Raw genomic sequence first — 27,488 nt, forward strand, 5'->3', positions numbered from 1 at the left:
GATCATGGCACCCAATGACAACACTGCTGCAACCTCTGGTATGCTGCTAATCCCTGGGTTGGCCAAAATCACATGAAACCAATTTTTTGTTGTTGTTCTGTTTTCCCTTAGAAAGCGAGAGAGGAACTTCTGACGAGACTCGCATGGAATTTATATAAAGATCCTCTGGAGCTTCTAAGCTATGAAAACAAGCTTTGAAAGCCATGAGCCATGCTGCCAATACTCGCGGTTCTCTTTAATCCTGGGGATGCGACACTTTAACAAGTTGCTGTGAGTGAGGTAACAGCCCTGCTGCTTCATCGCTGGGCAGAAGGGGGGCGTTAATGAAGCTTGGGGGGCAATTCCCTGAGCTGGTCATGCCTTGGTGTATTACTTTGTTGTCACGGGTATCTTTATTTAAAAACTAAAGTTAATTTCCGCACCACTTAAAAATAAATAAATAAAAAAGGCTGGCTGGCAACGGGCGCCTCACAGCCAGGCCGCGTCTCCATGGCAACTCCCGCCGGCCCCCGGTCACGTGGCCGGAAGCGGGCGGCGGGAGGGGGCGGTGGAAGCGATGGAGCCGGCCAAGATGGCGTCTCCCAAGAGCGCGCCCAAAGACGCGCAGGTACCGCGGGGCCGGGCCGGGCCGAGGGCTCAGGGCCGAGCGCTCAGGGCCGAGCCGTGCCGAGCCGTGCTTCTGTCCTGCAGGTAATGGCGCAGATCCTGAAGGACATGGGCATCACGGAGTACGAGCCGCGCGTCATCAACCAGATGCTGGAGTTCGCGTACCGTGAGCGGCGGGGCCGGGCCGGGGGGGGGCTGCGGGCGGCGGGCGGGGGCCGGGGGGCGGCAGCGAGCGGCCGTGTGCCCGCAGGGTACGTGACCACCATCCTGGAGGACGCCAAGGTGTACTCGAGCCACGCCAAGAAGCCGAGCGTGGACGCCGAGGACGTGCGGCTGGCCATCCAGTGCCGCACCGACCAGTCCTTCACCTCGCCGCCGCCCCGCGATGTAAGTGCGGCGGGCGGGCGGGCGCGGCGCGGGGCCCTGCCGGCAGCCCGGAGCTCACCGCCCGCCCTCAGTTCCTCCTAGACATCGCCAGGCAGAAGAACCAGACGCCGCTGCCGCTGATAAAGCCGTACTCCGGGCCCAGGCTGCCGCCGGACAGATACTGCCTGACGGCGCCCAACTACAGGCTTAAGTCCCTGCAGAAGAAGGTGAGGGCTCGGCAGGGCTGCGCACACCGAACGTGAGCCTTGTGTGTCAGGAGAGCTACCGGGCTTGGGTTTTTTCACACCTCAGGAGGACAGGTGTGTGCAAAATAGGGCTTGAAATTATGTTAGTGGTCTTTGTCTCTAGGGATTTGCAAGTATTCTTACTGCTGTTTAACTTCAAAGTCTATTAAAAGTGCATCTGTGAGTTTTCTTAGGCTTAAAGCAAAATCCTCAAGTCATATATTAGCTTGGAAAAGACAAAAGGAAGGTAGGGCATTAGTATAGATCCATGAGCCCACAAGCTCTCCAGCTCGTATCCATGGAGTTTGAGAACTTCATGTTCAAACACAAATCGTGATCTAACAAATTATTGCTGTGAAATAGGCTGTCTGTGGGCTTGGGGGAGGAACCACTTCTAACTTTCATGTTAAGAACTGTTACTTTCTAATGTGATGTTAACTAAATATTCTCGCTTGCCAGGTGTCCTCCTCTGCAGGAAGAATAACAGTCCCTCGCCTGAGCGTCGGTGCAGTGAGCAGCAGGCCCAGCACCCCTACTTTAGGTAAGAAACAGATCACTGTGGGTTTCTTATGTTGATTTTATGAAGGAAAAAATCCTGGGGGATGTTTTTAAAGCCTGCTTCAAGCACTGATAGTGTTGGGTGCCACCTGAACGTGGTGGCATTCGGCCCCTTAACTAACAGGATAAATTCATTTCAAAAAGATGACCGTAATCTGGTATTTGTTTACATAACTGGCCTCTGGTTTTAGTCCTGTATTTCTGGTAATTTCTATATGTGAAGAGACTTCACGAAACAAATGAGTGTTTTTTTTTTCAATGTAAGCGCTACATAGAGCTACAAACAGCAGTAAATAAAACCCATTGTTAGAAGCTCACAGAACTGCGACCAAGCGTGAGCACTTCCCTGTTAACGCGTGCGTTTGTAGCTAGCCTTGAATGTCAGTGGTTGTGGTAAACTTGCAGTTTTGCCTGAAAAGCTGACTCCTGAATATCCAGTATCAATGCGTTCCTATGTGTTCTTATTACTTTGAAAACAGTAAGTTCTATTCTGAAAGCAGACTTAAAAGTGTGTGTTTTCTTTACTTTTATTTTGACTGAACTGTTCTAAATTTTAGGTACACCTTCAGCACAGACAGTATCTGTTTCAACAAAAGTCGGCACCCCAGTGTCGCTGACTGGTCAGAGGTTCACCGTGCAGATCCCGTCTTCGCAGACAACGGTCAAAGCAGGTAAAATGCCCGCTGTAAAACACTGTCTTCTCAGATCAGCACAGCTTTTTGTGTTTTTAGCAGAATATTTAGGAAATTGGAAGTGTAGGAAATTCAGTTTAGGAAATTCAGTGTAGGAAAATCACTTTTCAAGCTGTTTGTTTATTTCTTTTCTTCACAGCCACACCAACTACACCGACAGTTCAGAATGTCCTAATTAATCCTTCATTAATTGGACCAAAGAACATTCTTATTACTACAAACATGGTATCATCCCAGAATACATCTAATGAAACAAATACCCTGAAGAGGAAGCATGAAGATGATGATGACTATGATAATTTGTGAAGAGACTGTCCCATCCCATCCTGTTTTTCAGTGATTCATATTGAGTCTGATAGGGTTTATTTCCGAGTGTTGTGTAAAGTGTATGATAGCTTGTAAATAATCTGGTAGTATGCAGTTGGGTATAGCACGCGTGAGAGAGAGAGAGAGAGAGAGAGAGAGAGAGAGAGAGAGATCATCATCCTGTGGAAAGACTAAAAAGCAAGTAATCTTTTCTTCTGGTCTTTAATGGCTTTTGAACCTCAACAGCAGGGCTGAGCACTGGTCCCTGTTAGACGGGCGTGCAGTCCTCACCTCTCTTCTGTTGCCTTACTTCAAACAGAAGAGTCCGTGGCTCTGCAGACTGGCGAGGCAGTTGCTTGTAGTACTCTTCTGTGCCAAATAAAACTAATCTTTAGGAAACACTAGGTAGCGTAGAATGTGACATAGATGCTAAATTTCAAATAAAAAAAAATAGAAGTCCTGTGCCAGGAGGGAAGCATCTAGGGGTACTTTATTTTTTTCCCCTGAAACACACTTACAGCTTCTGGCTTTTAGTTGTATGCGTTATTCTCCATGTGCAGTTGTGGATGTTCTCTTAGCAATAGAAATACAGATGAGAAGTAAGGAGGATTTGTCTGGAGAATACTTAGCCTGATCACCTGTATTCATTAATACATGAAAGCTGTTGGCCTTAACACCTACTAAAATACCCACAACCCTAGCTGAAGTTAGTGGAAGAGGTAAAAGCCCACCCCAACTTTTTTTTTATTATTTATTTCCAAAGAGTTTTTTCTCTGTCAGATGTCATTTGGTTAAGCTTCCATTTTTACATGTGAATGAGTAAACTCACTGTCATCGTGGCATGAAGGGGGATCCGGTGAAGGGGAAATTGTTCCGAACTTGACTTCAGGTGTCTGATTTGGTGCTTCAGGTACTTGAAGATGCTTCTGTTGTGCATGGAGATCCCAGGTATGCTGTGCTAAACAAAAAATGAAGAACAAATTTAATTGTTTTTATATATATTAAATAATAAAGTGTTGTGCTTTTGTAATAATGGCTTTTGGTAAATGCTTTAATTGGTAATGCCTCTTTTCTTGACACAACTTGGGCTTGAAGAGCTGGTGTGAGAATTCTGATTGGGTTGCAAATGCAAAACCAGTTTTCCTAGTAAGACCCTTAAAGGGGCACAAATAACTGAATGCACTGGTGTTTAGAAGGATACAAAAAAAGAATGCTAACTCTTTACAGCACTACTTTTTCATAAGTGAAGGACAACCCCCCACATCCCTTACCACCAGCTACCTCCTTACAGGTTTTGAGGTTGCTGAATGTATCCTTCGTAATTATGGCATGATTTTTCAGTCGTTTTTGCTTGAAGAAGTGCTGAATAAAGCTTTCTTTTCACTGTGGAAAAAGGAAGAGTACAGGGGTTGGTTTTCAACTTTATAGAAGGATTGAAGAAAAAAGTGTTTCAGCCTCCCACCCCAAATTAGATGTGCGTGTACATTTGTGTTACACACACACACGAGAGGGAATATTTACTTATTTTCTTATACAGGCACATAAGCACATTCTCAGGCACCTTTAAAATATATTAGAAATATGTATGTATATACACATCATTGTATTATACACACATGCAGACATCTCACATGTACATAATCTGTATTTATACACAATCTCATGTAACATGACAATCATGTAACATGACATGATGAATATATGCAATATAATAAATATATGCATTATACACAGCTTGTACTCCTTCAGACACTATACTTATAAGAATAGTGTATACAAATAAAGTAGTAATATATTTTATGTATATGTAGATTAATTATATATTCTCATACACACCTACTTTTTAATATAACTAACTCATCTATGCTGTTTATTTACACCTGTATTACACAACTACATCTGTAGCTTTATTCCACACACACACAGTAATGCAGTCACCTTTTATAGGCATGCATTTATATTCCATATACACACCCAGTCTCAGACACCCTTTCATCTTTATATTAGTATAAAATAATATATAGCACACTACATAATACTTCATTGTGTTATGAATTATATATTACATATTGTGCATATTATACTCTATATATTGTGTAATACATATGTATAGTATATGATGTATATATATTTTAAAACACACTCACCTGGTTTTCTTCACATGCATACGTATTTTTATACTCTGTCTGCAGTCTCATACACCATTTTTCACATCTACAATATAATGTATAACATATAATGTATTAGCTGTACATCAATTGTATGTCTCTATGTATATAATTATATATATATACACGTATACTCAGCCATACCCACAACTGTCTCAGTCTTGCATGTATTGTAATACACACATGGATAAAATTAGATTCTCTGAGTACCTGTACGCGAAGCACCTCTCTCACAAAGCTCCTTTTATATACATACATATTTAGACTCATGCTTTCTTCACACACTCACCCTTTTCTTTCTTTATCTGTGTAATATGCATATTTATATATCTACTTGTAGTTTTACTCTGACACTTCTTAATATATTTAACATACATATATATAACCTGTATATTACACATGTAATAAATATATAATTTATATTTGATAAAAAACATACACTCTCACAGACACCTACTAACATACTTACACGTGTAGATTCTTGCTACAGTAACATCTTTTTTAAATATTTATTTATACCTTTTAATGTGTGATAGACTACAGGATATAGAGTCATAATCACTCTCAGACACCCATTCATAGCTAAATGTGAAGCACTCTAAAACACATACATATAAATAAAATTATATTCTCCTACGTACGCATACAGCTACCTTTTTAATATACTTAGATGTATTTATATATGCGTACACATATATATATGTAGCTTTATACTCTCTCACACCTTGCTCTCAGCCACCCCCCAGGCTCCCTGCACACACAGCCCACAAGCACGCGGGGGGAGCGGTGCGCTCCTCTCGACAGGCAGGACAAGTCTACTGAAGCCACAGGCAGTTGGTACCATTTTACCTGCACAGATGTTTCCTTTGTCCCGTCTTTGTTCCAGCTCTGAGCCAGTCGTGAGTCACTCGACATCCCTGCATCAAGGAGGGGAAGGCGGCTTGTGGGGTGAGATGAGCACCTTTCCCCTCTTGCAAGGACTCACAGCTTACAAGCTTGTTTAAATCACTTTGAAACAAGCGTCTTGAACTATCCAGGACTTTTTACCTGGAAAGTAAAGAGTCTATCAGAGATGTCACCTAACAAACAGCTCTCTGGTGAGCAGGCCACATGCAGGCAGTTTTCACAGACAGCACTTACCTGCAGCCCGAGCCTGAGCACAGCTTTACCACCAGAACACTTGCAGTGCCTCCATCACCCCGCTCGTGCTGCAAACACACAGGGGCCTGCACAGAGCCCAGCTCTGCCCCGACCCGTCATCAACAGCTACAGCAAAGGCAGAGGCATGGCGCTCACTCACAGCGATACTAACCTCATTTAGGAGAAACCTTCCTCTTCCCCGTAGATGTTTATTAAAGGCATGTCTGAACAGCTCCTGGGCTGAGAAGCCTGCTCAGCTTGCACCGGCCCAGAAGCCACCTAGCCATGGTTAATACAGCACCGAGCCCAAAAAATAAACCTAAAGCACACATAAAGCCCAAGGAAGGTACAGTGCTAATGCACCACTCATCCACAAGACACGGGGTAGAGCTCAGTTGTTACCACTACCAATGGTAATTCTCTCCAATATTACCAATTCTCTCCAATGCTTCCACTGGAGAAAAGGAAATTAGCATAGGAAAAGGCAAACAGTTTCACTTTTCTTCATGCTGTAAAGGAAAAGAAAGCATTACACAAATCGGGCTGCCTACTTTTTAAGATATAACAGAAAAATTCTAAAGCTGAACACAGCAACCAACAAAATAGTTCTGAAACCAATTTTAATAAGAGATACTAATCACAGAGATCCTGGAGTGGATACCAAGAACCACGCAGGCAATAAAGAAAGACAGGGTCATTTTTTTTTTGTTTGGCCTTTTTTTTTTTCCAAAGTATTTCCTTTATTAAAGCTACAAAAACAAATTAAAATTACTAAAACGTTCACATAGGGCTAGCAAGTTTCTAACTTCATCGAACAAGAATAGACCAGTGCCCTAAATGGTACAAGAACACTGGCATTTCATATCTGCTAGCTAGTTTAAGACTGCAAACAGTGCCTCCTCAGAATCAAGCACCAGCGGATCCCACATGGCAGTTTAGAACAGTTCCTCATATTGTATTGGAAGAGACAGAGCCAAGATTTCCAGTGCAAATGCAAAGTTCTTTCAAGATCATGTATTATCTGTACCCGACACATTCACAGCTCAGGGTGAGGAAGGCAGCTGTAACGAACAACCTGGATAAATCATCTGCACTCACTCCAGAAATTCCAAAGAGGAAAGTCTCACCATCATCCTTGTAGAAGACATCTGCCCAGGCCCCACACATACAAATATTTACAAAGAATTGACACAATCTAGCAATAACTAGTGCTCAACTCCCTTGGTGCTCCCTGCAGCTGTCAGGCTGGACAATGGACAAGTCTACACTGCAGCAAGAGTTCCCAACACTATTTTTCCTTTAAAAAAAGTCACCCTCATCTGTGGTGTAAAGAAGTGCAGCACGACCCTGTTGTCAGTCGTGGCTCAGTCAGCTTCCTCTTTGATAGGGGTACAACCTGAGAAAAAGCTGGTGTTGCTACTTAGCATTCTCTTCTTTCTCTTCACAAACGGCAGCTGGTTCTCTTGGGACTCCTCATCCATCACAAGCACAGAAGCAGCAGTGCTGGGCTTCTTCATGAACACTTCTTGGTCTGTGATATCTTTCAGGACCTATCAGGAAAGTGAGGAAGACAATTTCAGAATTGGTCACCACCCTGAAGCCAAACAGCTTGCACTGGAGCATGGCGACAGTGCATACAGAAGTTGTCTGGCCAGCGTCAAGAATTGCTAAATTTCTTGACTCGTGTCAAAGTTCTGAAGGCCTGTCATGGGCTGGGCAGGATGAGACAGCATCAGGAATAGTGTGCAGAGGGTACGTATCAGGGAAGTCATTCAGTTTACCTGAGGCAAAACTACATCTGCCAAGTCAGACTACACACTGGCATAAGACCAGCTTGGATGTGGATATTATTTTATCCTAGTTCCTCAATTCCCAGTCTCTTTTCACTGCTGGGAGGTGCAGCAGGACTGTACGGCAATACAAGAGTCAATATGGGTGAAGTCAGCGTGTTGGCTCCAATTCCTTTCACAGAAAGCCTACGTGGCAGTTTTAGTATGAAAACTTCAGAATTCAGCAGACTCAAAACTGAAATACAAGCTGACTTAACAGCTGTATTCTGTTCAGTTTTCTAGCACAGTTTATTTTCTTGGTTAACCACCACCCTTTAGATCCAATCACTAAACATACCGAGTGGTTCTGAATGTGTATGTACCATGATGTTTTGTTTGTTTTTTTTAATAAAAAAAGGCTTTAGCAAGTACCTTTGTAGTTGGGGTGATACACACAGGCTGAAAGAAGGTCTCTCCTGCAGTCACTTCAGTAGGGTCTTCTAGTTTGAAGGAACCTTCAGAGTCCCTTGTTTGGTCCTCACACACCGTGGCATCCTGAGGGACAGAGTTCTTTTGAAGCACTTTTACAATATCTAGCCCCTCTTTTCCCACCAACAGCTGAAGAAATTCTAAGGATCTCTAAGCCACTTTCTCTCTAGTTCCAAAGTAATTCACGTTTCAGGATGCTAGGTGCCTCTGTCAGGCAACCACTTTCATGAAATAGCAAATAATTAAAGAATTACTATGGAGGTTTCTGCTTCAAATCTTTAAGATCCAAGAATACAGCATACATTTCAGGCAAGAGGTCTAATGAATATCCGTTGTTCACGAACCACCCTGATGCTACAACTGACCTCCCTTAATTATCCCTTCTACTCCTTTAAAAAAAAAGGAACAAATATAAATATTTAAATAGATTAAGCTTTCATACTTAATGACAACATACAAGTTTTATTTACTGAGTGGGATTAACAAAGGACAAATTGCTTGTCCTCAGATTGGTGGCTAACAACTAGCACTAGGTGAATATATGTGGCTTTGGACGTTGCCCAAATTTCTTTACTTTAGCGTGAAAGCCTGGCACTGCAGTAGAAAACTTTGGACTCAATTACCGTGGATAAAACAGTGAATTACAGTGACATTTACAAAGGTTTCAGAGAGGTGTGTTCGCTTTAGCTTGACAAACCCCGCATGTATGCCAGCACTGTAACTGATTATCCATTCATCCAAACTCGCTTAAACATACTGTGGAGTCTGGATGTTGGGTTACAAGCGCTACTCACCGGAAAGCTGGGGTCTCTATTTCTGCATTTTGTTGAGTCACAGTTACAGCCTCCAGTGCAGCCCACCTTGTGCCTCCTGCAGCCACACTGTTTGTTTCCACACCGGCCCTTGCAGGAGCACTAAGCAAGAGAAGAGTTCTGTGCAGAAAGAGCTTTGGCGTTTTATAGACTTCATGTAGATTGCTATAGTTGTCAACGCTTGAAGCAGCCTGAAGGACAGTACTATTCCAAGCTATCACGAACCTTTTATTTCATTGCTAGTCCCACATCTCAGGAAAAGCAGTAAGATCTTTCCACCTACAGAGCCATCTCTTGCTTCAGTATCCCCAAAATAAGAATCTTTGATTATCCAGTGCCTGACTTCAAGTTATCCAAAAGGAACCTAGTTTCAGTGCCAGTTGAACAAGCTAACATTTAAGCACTAGGAAAAACACCATCAACGTACCTAGGGTCCTCCATCTAGATGGAGGTGACCCAATTGAGCTATTTCACGGATCAGAGGAGGTATTTTCTTTGCTAGTCCGGGTACATGAAGCAATAGCAGACTGCATGGCCCAGACACCCCAAGCTACATTTCAGAACTGAGAAACAACTTGCACTGCAGTTCCCTTGGGCTATGTGCATGAACACAGAAGAACCAGGTGCCAAACGCACACCCTCCTTCCTGCAGTGTGGAAGAAAAGAACGCACCAAAACCCAAACCACTCGGAGTAAATTCAGAATTCAGCAGGGTGACAAGCAGCAGTGAAAGAAACTAAAGCTAGCCTTTCAAATTCCTAAGCTTTTCTGTAGGAACTGCTGACATTTTCAGTCACACGATAGTAAAACATGCACTAATTTACCCTTTGTAATAGGGTACAAAGACATCTCATGATGGAGGTCCAGCTTTATAGCAGTTCAAACCCAGAGATGTCCATTGGTTCAGAGTGACTTACATTCAACAAGATCGTCATCGAGTCACCTCTTCCACACTGTGAGGAATTAACTGAGCAGGAAGCTGAAGCTTCAAAGCCCAGCAGGCTGATGGAAACAGAACACAGAAGCTGAAGCTTCTGTCAGTGGGACTAAGGAGCCACAGCACACCACTGTGGGAACAGTATATAGAGATACGTGACAGACCATCCCTTTTTCCCCACTAAAAGAGGCTCCAAGAAGGAACAAAGGAGCTGCTAGGGCTCAATATTCTGCTGCTGTCTAAAAGATCTAGGTCAGTTGCACACCCAGAAGTAAAAGAGAACGTGTTTTGCTCGTGGTAGTTTTTTTCACTGGACAAGTTATCTTCTATTTAGGCAGGTGTTGTTGTCTATAGACAACGTTTGCTCTGCCTGAAGATCATAAATAACCAATACCAGCAGTTCTATTATAATAATACTATTATAATAAACAGTTGGTGGAGACGCTGCAATCTCACTGTTGGGCTGTACACATGCTAGATGCTCAGCGATGCAGGTGATTCCCTTTTTAGTAAAGTGACAAAGAGTAACTAGATCTTACCCCCATGATGCTCTTCTTTGCTCCTTTGACTGCTTTTATTGGAACCCATTCTGCATCCTCCTTCTCCTCTCCAGACTCCGCAGAGTCAGAAAAAAGCTCTTCTACATCCATTTCTGGGGTTGGTGCGCGGGGTTTTGTTACTGTTTGCCGGCGGGTCTTTGGCTATACACAGAGAAATTACAAGGATTGAGGCCCCAGAAGAAACAATAGTGGATTTACATTTTATTAAGGCACTTTAGAGTCCCACCACCATATCCCCGTTCCTCTCAGACAGCCAAGAAGATTAGGGAAGGGAAGAGACAAATGATCAAACTGGCAAGGATTAAAAGTTCAATTAAGCAGTCAGTTTAAAGTGCTAGAGTCCATAAAAATATAGTTGACAAATCCTTGAAAAATTAGTATAAAACTATTTTGCCAAGACTATAACACATATCATTTATTCTTCTCAGCACTAAGCTTTGGATCTTTTGCAGAGCCATGATTAAGTGTGCTATAACAGGTACCTTGCTCCAGGATTCAAAGACCAGAAATGCTACAGAGAAAACACCTGGACACCTGGATTACTAAGAAGCATGCAGAGTCAGACATAATTAAACTGAGGAAATGTGGCTTTTTTATCATTGTTGCGTTTTGTGCTGTTGTTTTTTTTTAAGATCGAAAAAAATGCAAACCACTTTCAGAATTATTTTGAAAACAGAAACCTTAGGGACCATCTGATGTAGAGAACAGGCCTACTACAATAAGCGTAACAAGATACTTTGTAAAAAGCAACATGGGTGAAAGATACCAAGATTATTAGTGGCCAGCATTAACATTCAGAAAGAACCTAGGTACAATACAAGAATGAACATTGGTATGCAGCAACTTTACTTTGGGTGGAATGTAATCAAAAGGAGAATCTGGAGACTCGGGCGGCCCTTGCTGAATGCGACGGAGCTTCTGTCCACTGGCAACTTGGAGAAGCAGCAATTTCTGTTAGGAGGGACAAAAGTTAGCTTTGTGAAGCATACTAACCCAACTGCCAAGATGCTCCCGTGTGACTTATGTCTGTACAGATCTCTACCTGTTTAAGAGTGTCATTTTCCTGGAGAAGTTCTTGGTTCTTCTCGCAGATCTCCCTCATTTTCTCCAGCTCTTCCTCCTGTTCACAATACAAAATGAAATCTATAGGCTTACGTGGGGGTAGGACAAGTAGTAGTTTGGGACAGATTTTTATGTTTGGATCTTTCTTGTAACATCAGAGGGGTTTCTCTATATTTTACAATAAGACATCAGGTCTGACTTCTAGATCAGGAGAATCATTAGTGCTACTACCCAGTTTTATGCATAATATTGGATCCTTTCAGTTGCGCTGACAACTTAGGATCTAAAATCTCTTCTATTTCCAAGGCTTACTGGCAAATTAGGTGCACCTAGGATGGATGTTACCCTAATGCATCACTGAACATGCCCTTCTGCAGGAAGTGACAAGACAAGGTAGTGTGTACCATGCTAATACGGTCTACCTAAAGCTATTCTACCACCAATATCACAGTGGAGCCGTGCTCAGCAAAAGATTAGTAATAACATGTTGACCATCTTAACTAAAGGTATCCTGAGCATAGAAGTCTGCATGAGCCAGTCAGATTCTGTAGGTCTCGGGGAACAGTTGCTCTTCAGGCTCAAATAAGAATGTCTCTTCTTCCATTAAATAACTGTAAATGTATTAATCTTAGCTACAAATGGAAATGCCCTCAAACTCCTCTGCATGTTCCTCACTGTAAAGCGACTATTCCAATTAACATGTGCCCATAACAAGTAGCCTCTGGAAAAAAAAAAAACAACACATCCAGACATTACCTGAAACTTAAGTCGCTCTTGCAGCTGTTTCTCCTGCTCATTTAACGAATCTTCCAGTTTCTTCTCTGCTGCTTCTTTTTGCTGAAATTGGCTAAGCAGGTACAGAACCTAAAAGCAAGTTAATATAACAGACGAAGAGGTGTGAACTCCTAAAGAGATATCTGGCAGCTCAGACATGAAAGGCCTAGACAGTTTCAGAAAGAAGATGCTTTCTGCTATTTCTAGCATTATTTTGCCCTGATCTCCTTTCAAAGTTATCTTATGCTGAGATGTAACATTCACACTTAAAACACTGTGAAAAGTTACTGAATAAGATAGCTTGCAAGGGACAGAAGATGAATAGGGAGATTTCTTTGGCTTTTGTTACCTATCCTGCAAGAGTCCAACAAATCTCCATCAATCACAAAGCAACAGATCAGTTTCAGGATGTCTCCACTGCCTTTATCTATGAGCAAATCCGGGAATCAGAGTTCTAAGACGCAAGTGACAGAAATCTTGAGAGCTCCCCTGTTTTACCTTCTCCTGGTGTTGTTGTTCCTGTACCAAAAGCTGATTTTGGAATTCAGCCTCCATTTCTGTTATGTGGTTTCGCTCTTCAATCAGCATCTTCTGCATGTCTGAACAGCTAGCTTTACTCTGCTGAAGGCTGCTCTCCAGCTTGCTTTCCTGCACTTTGGAGGAGACCAGCTGAAAGACAGAAGCAAGGTGACTGCTTGGTTCCACATTTCATAGCGTGCACTGGGACAGAAATAACGCAGTCTGAAGGTGTAGCACTTCTGCTTAACTGCCAACCACCCTAAGAAGTGGAACAGCCACTTCAACAAGGGGAATAAGTGCGACATCCAGAGCTAGACATCTGACAGCCTGTACGGAAGTGCAAAACAGATAGCAGGAGACCTTGTTAACAGTTCCTAATTTCCTTTCCTGCAGCATGTTAAATCTGAGCACACGGGGGAAGAGACGACCCCCTCCCATACCAATGCTCTTCCATATAATTTCCATTATTCTATTCCATTAGTCTCCGGGTGCCAGGGACTGCCACGTGATGGGCAGTAGAAGAGAGTAAGAATCAGACCACTGCTGAATCAACTGAATGACAATCTTGTTCGATCTTCTCCCCTCCCAACATCCATTCTGATCTCAGAGTACTGCCCTGTTTTTTCCTGCAGATTGCCTATTTATTCAGGAATTATTTTTTAGGTACCTTATCCTCTTATCTTCCACTTCTGAAATTTGTCTCTTCCCTTCTACTCTTATCATGTAAGCATTCTGCAAGCAGAGTTTTAACTGGCACCTCCAGACCCATGTCTATACTGTTTCCCTCTTCCCTGATCTTTTTCGATTTCACTCCCCAAAATGATCTGCAGTAGAGAAGAATATTTTAATCAGAAGTCGTGAGGGGAAATAAACCTCATTCACAAAAACACTTCACTTGAATTCATCATCTCTGCTGTCAGCCTATTATTCACTTCTGTTATTCCTGGCTAAGCAGACTTCATTACTAAAAATTAAAGTTTTAAAATAGGTAGACTCAGTTTACCTCTGCAAGGAGATACTTCAAAGCACATTTAGCCTCGAGAATTGTTGCAATATTGTCCCAACGCTGTTTCACGCGATCTCCATTGTCTGCATCTAACAGTTTCTGCTGTAGGTCTGCTATCTGGGCACTCCTTTGGAAGAATACACATATTTGAAGTCACAACACAGAAGAGAACTTGGGCTAAAACTGTTGTTATCAGAATATTAGACAAAATAGTTCAAGTTAATACTGTGACTGCTTAGAAACGTAGACTCCAGCTGTCACGCTACATCAGTCTCTCCTCCCCTCCACGCCTCCAGTTAAAAGAGGCGTTTCCCTCACTCACAAATGCTTGTAAACAGCTAAGAATAAAACAATTTTAGTGACTGAGTTGTGTCCTTAAATCCCTGCATTAAAAAAAAAAAAATAAAACCAGGAAAACCATATCGTCTTATTTTCTAATTTTCATTGTCATTGAATGAATTATTCCAATTTCTCTTCTGTTTCACAGCACAGCTGCAGATAAAGACAAGGTTAAAAAAAGCCAACAGTTTAAGGTGCAAGCTCTGCAAATCAGCTTTATAGTAATATCTTACCTGAGCTCCATCTCAGTTTCCAGGCTTTCTATCTGCTTTGATAGAGAAAGGTCTGCCTCTGATGCCTGCAAATCTGTGATGGAGTAGGTGCGCCTCTACAGAATTACAGCAATAGACAGAAGTGAGCAATATCTGAAGCAATGCATGTGAGCCAATCTTTCATTTATAGGCATTTCAGCAAAAAGTAGTAGTATTATTATAAAAGCCTTCAAGTATTTCTTCAGTTTAAATCCCATTGTTTCTTCCCAATAGTCTTTGATAACAGCTGTGACCCACTCACATCCATCAGATTCATTGCATTAAGTAACAGGTTACTTAAGCAGCTCTTCCCTGACATGTCACAGGACAGTAAGAACATTAAATCCTTTCTTCCAGAAAAGGAACCATCACTACCTCCCTTCTGAGGGAAGGGGTCAAATAGGAGTAAGAGTAAGGTACAGTACTTGCCAAGCAATCGTCGATGTGGGACAGGTAACAAGGCATTTCCCTCTTACCCGGAGCTTTGGAGGTGGGTTTTCCCCAGAGTCTTTTTTCTCCTTAAGCTGAAGGAGCTCCTGTGCCAAAATCTTTCTGTCCTCCAGAAGGTCTGCAAGGTGCCGTCGAGCCTCTTCAGTACTAACGAGAACCTCTACTTCATTTGCCAGCCAGCCCTGCAGGAAAAACAGTACAGTGGTTCACTGCGGTCTCAGCTTAAGGACAGGCTCCTTCTCTGAAATGCCTTCACAGCTGAACTGCATAATCAAGTTGCTTCCCTTAATAAGTAACTCCATGTTCCAACCCCTTGCTCTCCAGCCATCAACCCCAGCAGCACCTCATGAGTTAACAAAGCTAAGTTTGCCTTGTTCTTATGGGGATGCACAAAAAGTTGGTACACACCTTTACTCGTGCAGCAACTCCTTCCATTCCCCGATTTTGACTCTCCTTCCGTTTATCCGCAGCCTCCCGTTGTTTCTGCAAAGCATCTTTTAGGCGCTTGTTAGCAGCTGCAGCCTGCAAGATAGTTTACACAAAAAATGGTATGGTAGTTACTTCACTTTATATCTATTGACTGAAAACATGAGGTATTCAGATTGCAACCTCCAACCACATTTTTCAGATGTTTAGGAACCGGTCAGGAGTTTGCAGCAGGTATTGACTCCCTACCTCTTCTGTTTTGCGCCGAAGGACATTGGCCTGCTTCTGAAAGTCTCGTTCAAGCTTAAGTAGCTCGTACTGCCTCTTGCGATCCTGCATAGAAACATGTCAGATGGAAAATTACGTGTCACACCTTAATACCTATGGCCAGTTTCACACTTCTTGAAACAGAAGAGATGCATTACAGAACAATAAGAGCTTCGTGACAATGATTTCACTGATCATTACAAGCTTAAGCCATGCAGTGCCACTGGGAACAACTGGCTCTTAGGCTTAAAATGACTAGAGAAGAGGCTCCACCAAAAAAGGTTTAGGAAGGTTGTAAGAGACTACAAATCATGAGCTTAAAATGTAGCATCCCAAAATATTGGAGAGTAAGATTTTTACAGTTAGAATTCCTGTGAGATCAGAAATCAAGATGTACAGATGTATGTTCGACATTACACATGAATGCTACAAGCCAGATGTATTTAATTAATTCACTGTTTACCTAGAGATTCAATATTCCTTTTTGAATACCTCTCATTTTGTGGCCCAACCCTACAACTTTAAATTCTTAAAAATATTAAATATTTTTGGCTTCTACTTTAGAGTTGAATAATGATGACTATCGATAGTTTTAAGTGCTCCAGACATAAGCAAGTCCTTTTACAAGTGGTGAAAGGTGGTAACCGTATGAGCTAACGTTTTGTTATCTTCAAAGCATTCCCCAGATGTTTTCCCAGATGCTTGCAAATTAAACAAAGCCTTGCAGCAAAGACATTAATGATTTGTTTCACTCTGAAGAGGGAGGTACTGTTTGGGGGCTTATTGTTTGCTCACCCGTTCTTTCAGCTGGATCACTTCCTTGTCCTTCTGTTGTTTCCACTGCCTAAATTTTTCAGCATCATCCTTCATCTGGCGCATCAACTGTACCCTTTGGGTTTTCATTTCCTGGAATATAGAAATGGCTGGAAAAATTATCTAATGCTTTGACCCTGGGTAGTGTCGACATACATGTCCCTGCTGTGGTTTTGTGGATATGGGTGTAAGGGGTGGTGGTGGACAGGAAGTACCACAATATGCTGCCCGCTAGGAGTAAACGCCTAAGGATGCTTGCAAAGCGCTAAAATCCAGGAATTCATTTTTAAGCTGTAAAAGGAAAACACACATACGCATCATGCACTCATGGGACTCGAAGTGAAGTGACTTGACTAAGGCAACAAATTATCAGGACAGTCAGAAGACACTTCAGACTTCTTTTCCTCCAAGTCACAGTAATCATCTGCCTACTGCATCACACTAGCAATGACAGTCATGTAGCCAAAAGCATCTCACCAAAAGACTGGTGTCCTCAGCATAATAAACAGAAATTGTGAATATCTTCTGTCTGGAAACCTCTTTGGCTACACTGGGGTAAGCCTGAGAACTGCTAGGGTTAGTTACCCTGATCTCCTGGTTCAGTTTGGAGACAGTGCGTTCCGTAGATTCCTTCAGCTTTAAGAGCTTTGATTGTTCATTCAGCTTTTTCTTCAGCTCATTAATTTGCCCTTCCAACTCCTGAAGTCTTTTCCGACGCCGTTCGCTCAGCCTGTAAAGAAACCACACTTTGAGAACAGGCCCCTAATTACTGTTACTCTCAAACAAGCGTTCTCCAACTTCAGAGATACCATATGAAAAAGGAAGCAATTCTGTATCATCTTTCCCACTGATCCTTTCAGGTTTCTTTGCAATTCATACAACTCGCATGGCATGTGAAAGGGAAGATTAGGCCCAGAAAGCCTACCGTACCTCACGGTTCAATGACTACTTACCAGGTGGCGGGGGAATGGTCTTCTGTAAACTAAGAATGTCTCGGACAAAAGGCCAGTTACTTACAAGTGACTCAGCACTAAGGAGTTGAAGCACAGAAAAATCTTGTGCTGACCCCTCGTCTTGTTACAGAAAACGGTACCATTCACAGCCAGGACTCACAACAAAAAGATCACTACAGTGCTACCAAAAGAGATGCTAGGGCACCAAGGGCCTGAGTTGTCCACATTAGATGAATCCGTTTTTTCTTGATATTCTATCTACTTCTCCAGTTTCCCACCTCACAACTGAATTATAAAGACCTCCTTTTCAACTCCACAGAAAAGAATGGTGGGCAGGATAACTCCCCTGATACATAAATTTGTGTTTTTTTCTTTGTTTGTTTTGCTTGCTTTTAACGTGTATGCAAGAAACGTGTAGCTGCTTCTCTGAACTCTAATAACAAACACAGATTTTGATGTTAGTTTAAGGTAAGTTTCCAACACCAATTATTCTTTTAAAGTTAAGCACCTACTCCTTCAAAGCCTCAGAACACACTCTACCAAACACATCTACAGTCTATACAAGTATTCCCTGGTATGTCACACTACCATGGATCAGTGGTGCACTGTTCTTAATCCTGTGCTTACACCAAACTAAGAGCTTTTCCATATAGCTGAAGTAAGACCAAGACAGTGAATTTTTTCAGGTGCATTAACACAATTTTCAGTGCTATAGGCCATGCAGCTTGTGTAGTCAGTCTTACTTGGCTTGGTTGACATCCTTCTTTGCCATGTGCAGAGCAAGGATCAGCTCCTCCTTTTCTTTTTGCAAATTGCTGACTTCTAATTCCAGATCCTTGATGTTAGTCTAGAAAGGACAGGAGTAGTAAGCCTCACAGGAAAAACCTCAAAACCCCGACCTCAGAGACAAAGCTTTAAGACGGAAGACCTTAAGGAACCATATTTCTTTCCAAGAGGTTGTAAAACATTTTTTAAAAACAGCACGTGTCAAAAGGGTTAGTCCTCAATACACTGAAATCAGAGTCCATAGAACCATTCTAATCTAAACTAAATGATACAAACAATTTGAGAGATGAGAGATCCCATCACAACTGGTGAATAAGGGAAGCCAGATCAGCTGGCTGCACTATGAAATTTAACAATGAAGTACCTGCATTTTGGTTCAGTGTGGCCAAGTAAATCTCTGAGTAAAAAGTAGAGAAATCCATTTCACATAGAACAGGCAGTGGCCAATAACTTATTTCAGGGAACAGACCATCTTCAGCTGGTAGGACAACATGTAGATAATCAGACATGGATTCTCCTCATCCTCTGCTGACACCTGTAGTCAACTTCTTACCCATGCCCAAAGGGGCAGTGACCATAACTTAAGGAAAAAGACCCAACAACATGCTCGTGAAAGGACAGATCTTCTCCCTTCCTTCCTCAACATAAAGTGAATCCGTGAATCGGGGAAAAAGAAACTTCAAGAAATAGCTCTTGTAAGGATCTGTAAGAGTTTACCTGGTACTGGGACTGAATGGGCTCCAACTGACTATCATTCTGTGTCATTTTTTTGGCAAGTGCTTCTTTCAGAGCCAGGGCTTTATTCAGTTCAATCAGCTCTTTGGACATCTGTGCTTGACGGAGGGCATGCTGCGTGCTGAAGTCATCTGAAGATCTCTTGGTATCCTGTCCCGTTTCTGCTTTCTGTCGGAGACACAGCAATGAGCTGCAGAGGCCAATCTAAAGCTCTTTGACTATGTGATTAGTTTCTGCAGAACACTTCAGATTAATTTTTACATTAAAAAAAAAGGTATTCAGAAATGAGCACAGGTTTTTGATCTTGAACTAACTGAGCAAACAAGGGTGTAGAAAAGCAGCACATACCAATGTGATGTATTATTTACCAGTCACTTGAATTAAAAAAAACAGCATAGACATAAATAAAAGAGGAGTAATGGGATAAAGACATGCCCTGGTTGGGTTTGCACTGCAGACTAAGGACTCCCTTCACTTACAGTTATAGCATCCTGTTCAGAACTTGCCATCTCTGCAACAGCTTCCACTGTGGCAGCGCTTTCACTCTGTATAGGATAGAGGAAAAAAATATATTGGTATAAAGGTAGAAAATATGAAGTTAATAGCAGCCTGTTGGTCTATAATGACAACATAGGTTATTCTCTGTCCAGAAAGCTGTCCCTGAAAAGAGGATATCATTGACTTCTTTTGTACAGTGAACAGACTCCTCCCAGACTGCCTGGACAAGACATTCTTTCTAGTCTTCTCCAGACTCCAGCATTGGCAGCCAGCTCCTCATAAGAGTTAGGAATCTGGGGACAGGTGGGGAAACGTCTAGTGAGGTGGAACAGAGAAGTTCCCAATCAGACAAAGATTTGGTAACTTCTATGCAACAATTCCATGTTTCTGTAATTACGGTTGCTCGTTAAAACTACCAAGTTTCTAACTCAGCTTCCAGTCTTTGGATTGTAAATCCACACTACTTTCCAACCATCAGATTATTTTATGGAGACTCTCCTCTCCCTCCATCCCCCTGCCATCCCACCAACACGTGCAGCCACAAGTAGCCTTTCTGTTGCATTAAAAGTGCAGCTTGTTTGGAAGCGGATGTTAAGAGTCATTTAATACTTTTAATTCCTGGGCTCCTTAAAGAAGGCTTCTGCTGAGTGAAATCCACTGCTCAGCACATCAGCATAAGAGCACTGAATTCCATTAGTGAACTCATTTGGCACACACTCTTATCTCCTCAAATTCAGTTTTACCTGCAACTGAACCAACACTTCCTGCAGATTGCGAATCACCTCTACATTTTCTTTTAGTTCCTCATCTTCCACAGTCTCTACCAGCTTTTGGAGATCAAGCTTGCATCTGCAATGCAGACGTAGGAATAAGTCCGTGAGTCTTGTGTGGCAGGTTTGTGTCACACGTGACAATAAAATAAACTTCCCCACAGAACATACAAACGAGTTCTGGATGAACAAACGTAAGTAGACACTATCCAGTTTATCCCAACAAGAACATTTAATGCTGAAATGCATTTCCTCAGCACAAGTAGGGTATGGAAACAGACTTACACAGCGTGTTGCTGAAGTTGCTCTAGTTTGGCATTCATCTTCTCATTTTCTTGTTCTGTCTAAGAGAAGCCAGAATTATACTGAATTATAGGAAGATAAAAGTAAGAGACAGCTAATTTATTTGTAGCAAAAGACATGCTGTCAGCCTGTTGCAAATCAATGCGCCAAAATGTCTTCCACAATTTCTTCCACTAGTTTGGAAGTCCTAACACCAGTTTTGGCAGGAATATACACTCTTAGCGTGCCATTAGTACAAGAGCTGCTATCAATCTTCAGCTAAGAGGGAAAGTCATGCAACTTAAGGCTCCTCTCAGGTAATTGAGCCTTACCAGAATGATCCTTTCCAACATCTGTGCTGTCTGACCAGCAGCTTCACTCAGCCCTCTGCTCAGCTTTTCATTCTCCTCCATTAGTGACTGGTTCTTCTCCATCAGGGACTGCAGATTCTCTGAAGGTGCCATACTACTGAAATATCAAGGACCAGTTTGCTCGTGAGCATGACTTCGGAAGTTTGTAATAGCATTGAAATTACCTCCAAGTTTCCTAAATAACTTACAGCATATACAGGTTGTAGCTGATGAATAGAAAGACTGGAGGAAGTCTAATCTGAATTGAAAATCTCTGAAGAATACAGTATACTGAAAGAAGACACTTGCAAGAAAAGAAAACAGACCCCTTTTTAAAAATAATGCTGTTTAACCAATGCTAAGCCTGTAAACTACATTAACATGGATTTTGAAATATCCTTAGACAACATCTACACAGTTCAAACTCTTCCATTTGCTTTGTTCTTTTAAGATAGATGGACATAGAGGTGCCAAATATTTAGAGGTAGAAGGGTAAGAAAGAAAGGAGGGATGGAAAGATTGAGAAACACATACTTAAAAAAGGAACTAGGCAATGAACTCTAATTATTTCCTACAATTGATTTCTGTAATCCTAAGGGGTTTGCTACAAAACTACATGACCCATACATGCATGGAATTTCAATTAGTACAACGAAATGTAAAGAAGGAGAAAAAAAATCTTGAGAACCTCTTAAAAAGCAATAATTTTGCTCTATCCTCACTCTACAGTACTATCTGGAGCAAAAGAGATCTAAAGCCTTTGCTGGTGTGTGATGGCTATTAGCTACATGGAGAACAATCTACAAAGCTTACTTGATAGACACTGGGAGGGTCCCTCCATGGGCCTGCAGCAGCAACACCTGTAGCTGTTGTACCTATAAACACAAACAATTACTGCTTGTACGTTTGTCTCATACAGTAACTAGATGGCTGAAAGAACACAATTCAGAACCTTAGTCTTAATGAGTCACCTGCTCCAAGATTTTATTTACTGCTACTATTTATTTACTGCTTCCTGTGGGAAGGGATCATGTCTCTACTGTATCTGAAGTAATTTGTTCATAAAAAAACAAACAAAAAAAACCCGACCTTCTCTTCACCAAGAGCGCTCAGGTCACAGCGTGCTCAGCATGCTAAGTCACCTGCAGGCAGCTAACATGCCATTCTGTGCGGGGTGCCAGAGAACTCACTGAGTCAAAGGGAAGGCCTCACACTTTGCTGGACCAATGCTCTGTTGCTGCATTTCATGTGAGACAGAGTCAGATCCTTCACCTTCCTAAGCTACTTGAATGCGGGATTTGAGTTTACAGTACATTAATAAGTGTTCACTAAACTCTAGCAAATGCTCACATGCAAAATCAAAACCACTTTACTGGCTCAATTTCAAACCAGACTATGGACTGTTCCTATGGAGAGCTAAGAAAGCTGTATCATATACTTGCTGCCAAGTAAGCGCAGAGAGCCTGGTTTAGCTATCTCTAGTAGATAAGCTCCGTAGCACTTCTAGCTTTGGATTTAACCAATTCCAGTTTATGCAACTTATCTCTTCCAAAGCTGACCGCAAGCTGCTCTTCACTTCCCACTCTGCTGCATGGAGGCAGGTGAAGGCAGCACGGCAACCATCACTGTATTTCTATCTTTGCCTGTAGGCTAACAGGCAAGCAATGTTTTGTCCAGTGGAAGGCCAATGTAAATCACACTAATGATACAATTTTTCTGTAACAGGGAACGGTTGCTGTAGAATTACAAGAAGCATTCACGTATTCCCTGTCCAGCACTTACACGGTCATCTCAAGAGATGGAGAAACACATAGTGAATATTTCCCCGTATTTTGTGTAGGTGTCCTATATCTGTGCTTGGCATTCACTGAGCTGATTACCAAAAGGCTAAATCTGGTCTTACCACATGAAGAAAGCGTCCAGTACCTGCTGCTTTAGATGATGCAACTCAGCTGCCTGGGGATCAACGTTGACAATTGGTTTGTTTTTTATTTTTCTTGCCCTGTCAGCGTAACGCAGAGTATTTAGAGTTTCTTCTAGATTGGAATCTGCTGGGCTAACACAGGCAATCATGAGAGTGTGGCTGTTACCACCCAGAGAATCTGAGAAGGAAAACAGGACACCGTCAGTGCTCTGACAGAGAGCAAAAATAATTAGCCAGACATCACTATTAAGATACTTAAGGCAGCATAGCACATCTCCGTGCTACAGCTAGATTATATCTATGTATAGTTTTGTCTCAGGAGCATTTTCTGAATACCAGAGTCCCAAAGTTGCTTCAACTCTAAGCAGGAATGTTTTCACATTGGACGCTCCAGGGATATTGTTGTCCTGTTGAATAATTTTGGCAACTACTGTAATTTCTATAAGTAATTTCTAGTATAGTTCTTCCAGGTTTTTCCCCTCCCTTCTCCCACACAGTATTACACAAGACCTCCATGGATATCCAGACATCACAATTCACACTGATCTCCAATCCAAAGAAGCACTGACTAGCACATTCGTTCAGATCACCAAGCTGCACAGCATCTTATCCTCTGGTTTCACACTAACGCATATTGGCTACTTAAAGCTTTCAGCCAGAGAAGAAGGCCCCACATCCAGCTCTGCATAATCCACTTTCCTTGCATTAGATATTTTCTGATATAAAAATACTGGAAAAGCCTATCTTTTTGTACAAAATCACTCAACTATCCAAAAATTCCCAGTAAATTGCATTATTCTAGCTACACCCATATTAAAGTTTGTCTTGAATAATATGTATTAAAAGACCATAGCAACTATTAAAAATAAGCACCATGAAGAAATTAAGAGGGAAAAAAAAAACACACCAGTATTTGAAGTGCACACTGAAGGCACAGACAGCATGAGTTTCATTTTGGTAGTGATAAAACTCCAGTAAGTAGTTTTAATCAGGATATAAAAACAGATCTCTGCTGCTTCCAGATTTAAAATTCTCATCCTCCTTCTCCCCACCAGAAGAACTGCACTGAATTTATCATGTTTCCTCCCATCACAGAGTAACTGTGAAAGAGCAAGACTCAAGAGTCCCTGTCTCAAAGCATTTGTAACCTAAAAAGAAGAGTACAGAAGAGGTCTAGCAACAGTGAGAACAGGAACCAAACCAACAAATGCAATCACTGTCAACAGCAGTTCCCGCTTTGGGCTCTAGTTGTATGGCTGTTAGGTTTTTTGATAGTTTTTTAAAATGGATCAGTAGATTTAGGCTTTGCCATGATCCGTCTCTTACCTTGCAGCAGTCTTGTTAACTTTGAGTCTCTGTAGGGAACAAAACCACCCTTTTTATTTTCATCACCTAGAGCACTAATTACATTTCCCAGGCAAAGGAGACCTCTGTTAATGTTGATACCTGCACACAAACAGATGACAGTGAGTAGAGCTACCTCAGTGGCTAGGAATTGGCCAGTTTCTGCCCTTTTTACAAAACAATGTGTTTTTTTTTTAATTAAAAAAAGTGCTAATTTTAAATATTAAAGAACCACATGGCTTTTCTTGATAAGGACTTGATTTATGAACTCAAAAGAAACCCAAGCTATACCAGCCCTTTTCCTACAGACCTTCTTTTAGTCGGTCTCCCTCAGCCTTGGTCTTCTTTTGTCTCTCAGAGCCGGCAAGATCAACCAGGTGTAGCTTGGAGTGAAAACTGCTGTTCCTATGGCAGAAACAGACTATTTTACTCTCTCAAATAAATACAAAGTTAGGAAAGGAACAGTCTAGTGGTTACTACAGCTGAGCTCCAGTTCTCAAAGAATACCTGGTATCAGAAACCGCTAAATAAAGGTAGTGTCTCAAGAGTAGCTCAGCTGCATTAATCCAAGAGAATGAAATCCTGAGCAAGTCTGACTCTAACAGCTGCTAGGAGCAGCTGTGGCAGCACTTACTTGTCATTTTTCTTTTTCTGATCGATGCAAATGGTGAAGATGGCATGGGACCGGGAAGACTGGGAGTTCATTGCCGTGGAAGCCACCGTTCTGGAATTGTTCCCTTGCTCTAGGCAGGATACAGTATCTTGTGCACAGGCGACATTTCTTTCTGTCAATCCTACAATCTATATCCAGGAAGAAAGAATCATTTATTCTCTTCTTCTTCACTCTTGACTTTCTACATCAGCAAAGTTATCTCCTGCCTTAGCCAACTGCAAAGCAAAGTCTGTGTACACACACACTCAGAAGCAACAGTCTCACTTCATGGAGGAGCTGCATCACTGCTCTTTAGAGATGACAGCGAGCAGCACAAGATCACAGAAAATACTGACAGATCAAAGCTCCAGGTGTCTTGCACACTTACCTGCTGGGTATGACAACCAACAGCCTCCCCACCACTACAAACAAACTACATGAATGAAGCATAACTGATGGACATAGGTTTAACTACAAATCAAGTACACAGAGCAGGCAGTAGCACAAGGTTTTTTCCTGCTCTACCCTATAAACATGCATCTATAGGAAATTGCTAAGAAAGTAACTTTAGCATTTGAACAGCTTCTGTCAGGATCCCTTTGTTGCACATGACTTTAGCAAGTAAAATTGCAACAGGGTTTGAAGGTTGATGAAGGAACCTGAATTACAACATTTTCAGGTATTCACCTAAATTAGCCTTCAAACAAAAAGTCAGATTATGACTTTCAAGTGACTTTGTCATGAGTGTCTAACCCTATTAGTGTTACACTTGGAGTAAACTTAAAGATCATGGATAGCTGAATTTTGAGAGGAAGGAGCAGTTTTTGTGATTTCATACGTACAAATACAAAGCAGTGCTCAAGTAGACTGACAGTTGTTTCACCGAAACATTTGTCCCCAGCAATATTGCCCCCTTATCGACCCCTTTCTAACAGGGCAACAGACCTTTATGCCTTCTTTAGGATCTTCCCGTATACTGATTTGAGAAGACCGTTCCCTTGATGGGCAGAGCAGGTCTAGAATATCCTCATTGTAGATCTGAAAGCATCAAAACAGCAGTTCAGATTCAGCAGCTTTTCAAGAGAACAACTCGCATAAAAATGATGTGCAACTACCCTGAAATCGGGGATAATTTCACATGATGCTGTACCCATCTTACCTTTAGAGAAAGATGCCTAGGACCCAGAATCCTGTTTCTGACAAGACTTTATATAGTCTTACATTTTGATTTCCTAAGTGCCTATTACTTGAAGGAGGTGGCCTCATTAAAGCTCACTTTACCTGCAGCTCATAAATTTGTAACAGTTTGAAAACCAAAACAATGTTTACCTCCAAATAGGAGACTTTGAGGACAAATTCCCAGTCTTGCCTCTGCTCCTTCTCCTGAAATAGCAGCTTGATTACGCGAGGGATGACCCCCACGCTCGGCTCGTGCTCTTGACTGGCAGTGTAGGCACCTCCCATAGAATACGTCTTTCCAGATCCCGTCTGTCCATAGGCTAGGACAGTAGCATTATACCCTAGGGGAACAAAGAACACCCAAATCAGAGAGCCAAAGAGAAACCAGAAGAAACTGAGAAGCAAAGCAGCATTCCAGGAAAAGCAGCCTTCCAAACAAGCGCTATCACTCACTGGCAGTTTATACAACCTTTATGCACTGGTCACAGTTAGCAGCATCAAGGAAAAAAAAATAAAAAATAAAAAACATAGATAAAATTAGTATTCCAGTTTTTTTTTTTTTTTTTGGCAGACTAACTCTAGTAAAGCAACAGAGCGATCAGAGAAACACGATGTAAATTTTCTGTCATTCCAGCTGCACTCCAGCAACAGTAACAGCTGCTGGTACAGGATGCTCATTAGATCACGGCATAACTCTTAACAAAATCCTCTTGCTTTATAAAAATATGTATTCAGGTACAAAAACAATCCAGTGAGCACAGACAGGTCATGTTGATGGCAGTACGGAGTTCAGATGGCTGCATACAGGCAAGATTGGGTGTTTTGCTCTAGTTTCTGGACCTTTTACTTTCTGGGCCTTTTAGCTTAACTCCTGGACCTTTTGTTTCTTGGATTTTTTAGCCTAGCTTCTGGATCTTTTGGATCAGCCTCTGGATCTTTTAGAACCTGAATCTTTTAGCCTAGCTTCTGGATGGATCTTTTAGCTTAGATCCTGGATGTTTTAGCCTAGCTCCTGGATCCTTTAGATCCTGGATCTTTTAGTTTCTGGATCTTTTAGCCTAGCTCCTGGATCCTTTAGATCCTAGATCTTTTAGCTTAGATCCTGGACCCTTTACCCTTGACCTTTTAGCTTCTTTAGAGCCCCAAGAGACGCCTTATGAGGACGGAGCACCACACGGGGCCTCCTCCCGGCTCCGGCTGGCACCGACCTTTGAAGATGCCCCTTATGAGGGGGGCGACGGCGGTGTTGAAGACTTCCTCCTGCTCCACGGCCGGGTCGAACACGTAGTCGTACGTGAAGGCCTTGTCGCTGCCCACCACCACCTGCGGCTCGCCGGGCACGAAGGACAGGCAGCTCTGGCAGCCCTCGCTCGTCTCCTTCGGCACCAGGGGCCGGCAGCGCAGCGCCACCCGCACGGGGATGCCCTTCTCCTCCTCCCGCACCATCTCGGCGAGGCGAG

At 42.2% G+C, this 27,488-nt stretch overlaps 2 protein-coding genes across 8 annotated transcripts; one reads left to right on the forward strand and one right to left on the reverse strand.

Annotated features, from left to right (window-relative positions):
- Positions 1 to 132: 132 nt before the first annotated feature.
- TAF9B (TATA-box binding protein associated factor 9b) lies at positions 133 to 3,803 on the forward strand. 2 transcript variants are annotated; one of them, XM_083796897.1, is made up of 7 exons: positions 133 to 279; positions 691 to 772; positions 857 to 993; positions 1,065 to 1,199; positions 1,677 to 1,758; positions 2,333 to 2,446; positions 2,607 to 3,803. In XM_083796897.1, exons 2-7 carry the CDS (start codon positions 694 to 696, stop codon positions 2,771 to 2,773), a joined length of 714 nt encoding a protein of 237 aa, XP_083653023.1. In that variant the 5' UTR covers positions 133 to 279; positions 691 to 693; the 3' UTR covers positions 2,774 to 3,803. The 2 variants fall into 2 exon arrangements, with proteins under 2 accessions (XP_083653023.1, XP_083653022.1); XM_083796896.1 differs by lacking the exon at positions 133 to 279 and adding an exon at positions 457 to 607.
- On the reverse strand, positions 3,252 to 27,474 carry KIF4A (kinesin family member 4A; the record flags this gene model as incomplete). Of its 6 annotated transcripts, none has more annotated exons than XM_083796873.1 (32): positions 3,252 to 3,731; positions 4,063 to 4,156; positions 4,921 to 4,987; positions 5,791 to 7,631; positions 8,283 to 8,405; positions 9,134 to 9,253; positions 10,628 to 10,789; positions 11,498 to 11,599; positions 11,691 to 11,768; positions 12,467 to 12,574; positions 12,983 to 13,153; positions 14,007 to 14,136; positions 14,582 to 14,676; positions 15,076 to 15,231; positions 15,458 to 15,571; positions 15,725 to 15,808; positions 16,538 to 16,648; positions 17,141 to 17,285; positions 18,252 to 18,355; positions 19,012 to 19,197; positions 19,509 to 19,574; positions 20,271 to 20,376; positions 20,583 to 20,641; positions 20,912 to 21,044; positions 21,743 to 21,804; positions 22,856 to 23,031; positions 24,180 to 24,299; positions 24,508 to 24,602; positions 24,832 to 24,998; positions 25,795 to 25,887; positions 26,179 to 26,369; positions 27,237 to 27,474. In XM_083796873.1, the coding sequence occupies 29 exons, from the start codon at positions 27,472 to 27,474 to the stop codon at positions 7,446 to 7,448; spliced, it is 3,681 nt and encodes a 1,226-aa protein (XP_083652999.1). In that variant the 3' UTR covers positions 3,252 to 3,731; positions 4,063 to 4,156; positions 4,921 to 4,987; positions 5,791 to 7,445. The 6 variants fall into 6 exon arrangements, with proteins under 6 accessions (XP_083652999.1, XP_083652996.1, XP_083652995.1 ...); XM_083796870.1 differs by having other exon boundaries at positions 6,254 to 7,631; positions 20,912 to 21,047; XM_083796869.1 differs by having other exon boundaries at positions 20,912 to 21,047.
- Positions 27,475 to 27,488: the final 14 nt, after the last annotated feature.

The sequence above is a fragment of the Anser anser genome (genome assembly GCF_964211835.1).
Source record: "Anser anser genome assembly, chromosome: 13".
Classification (NCBI taxonomy): Eukaryota; Metazoa; Chordata; class Aves; order Anseriformes; family Anatidae; genus Anser; species Anser anser.

Excerpts from the sequence above, each read along its gene's own strand:
- TAF9B (XM_083796896.1), top strand. The coding sequence starts at position 557 with ATGGAGCCGGCCAAGATGGCGTCTCCCAAGAGCGCGCCCAAAGACGCG. Across the intron at positions 773-856 it reads GATGCTGGAGTTCGCGTACC|GGTACGTGACCACCATCCTG; the intron begins GTGAGCGGCGGG and ends GTGTGCCCGCAG. Across the intron at positions 2,447-2,606 it reads GCAGACAACGGTCAAAGCAG|CCACACCAACTACACCGACA; the intron begins GTAAAATGCCCG and ends TTTTCTTCACAG.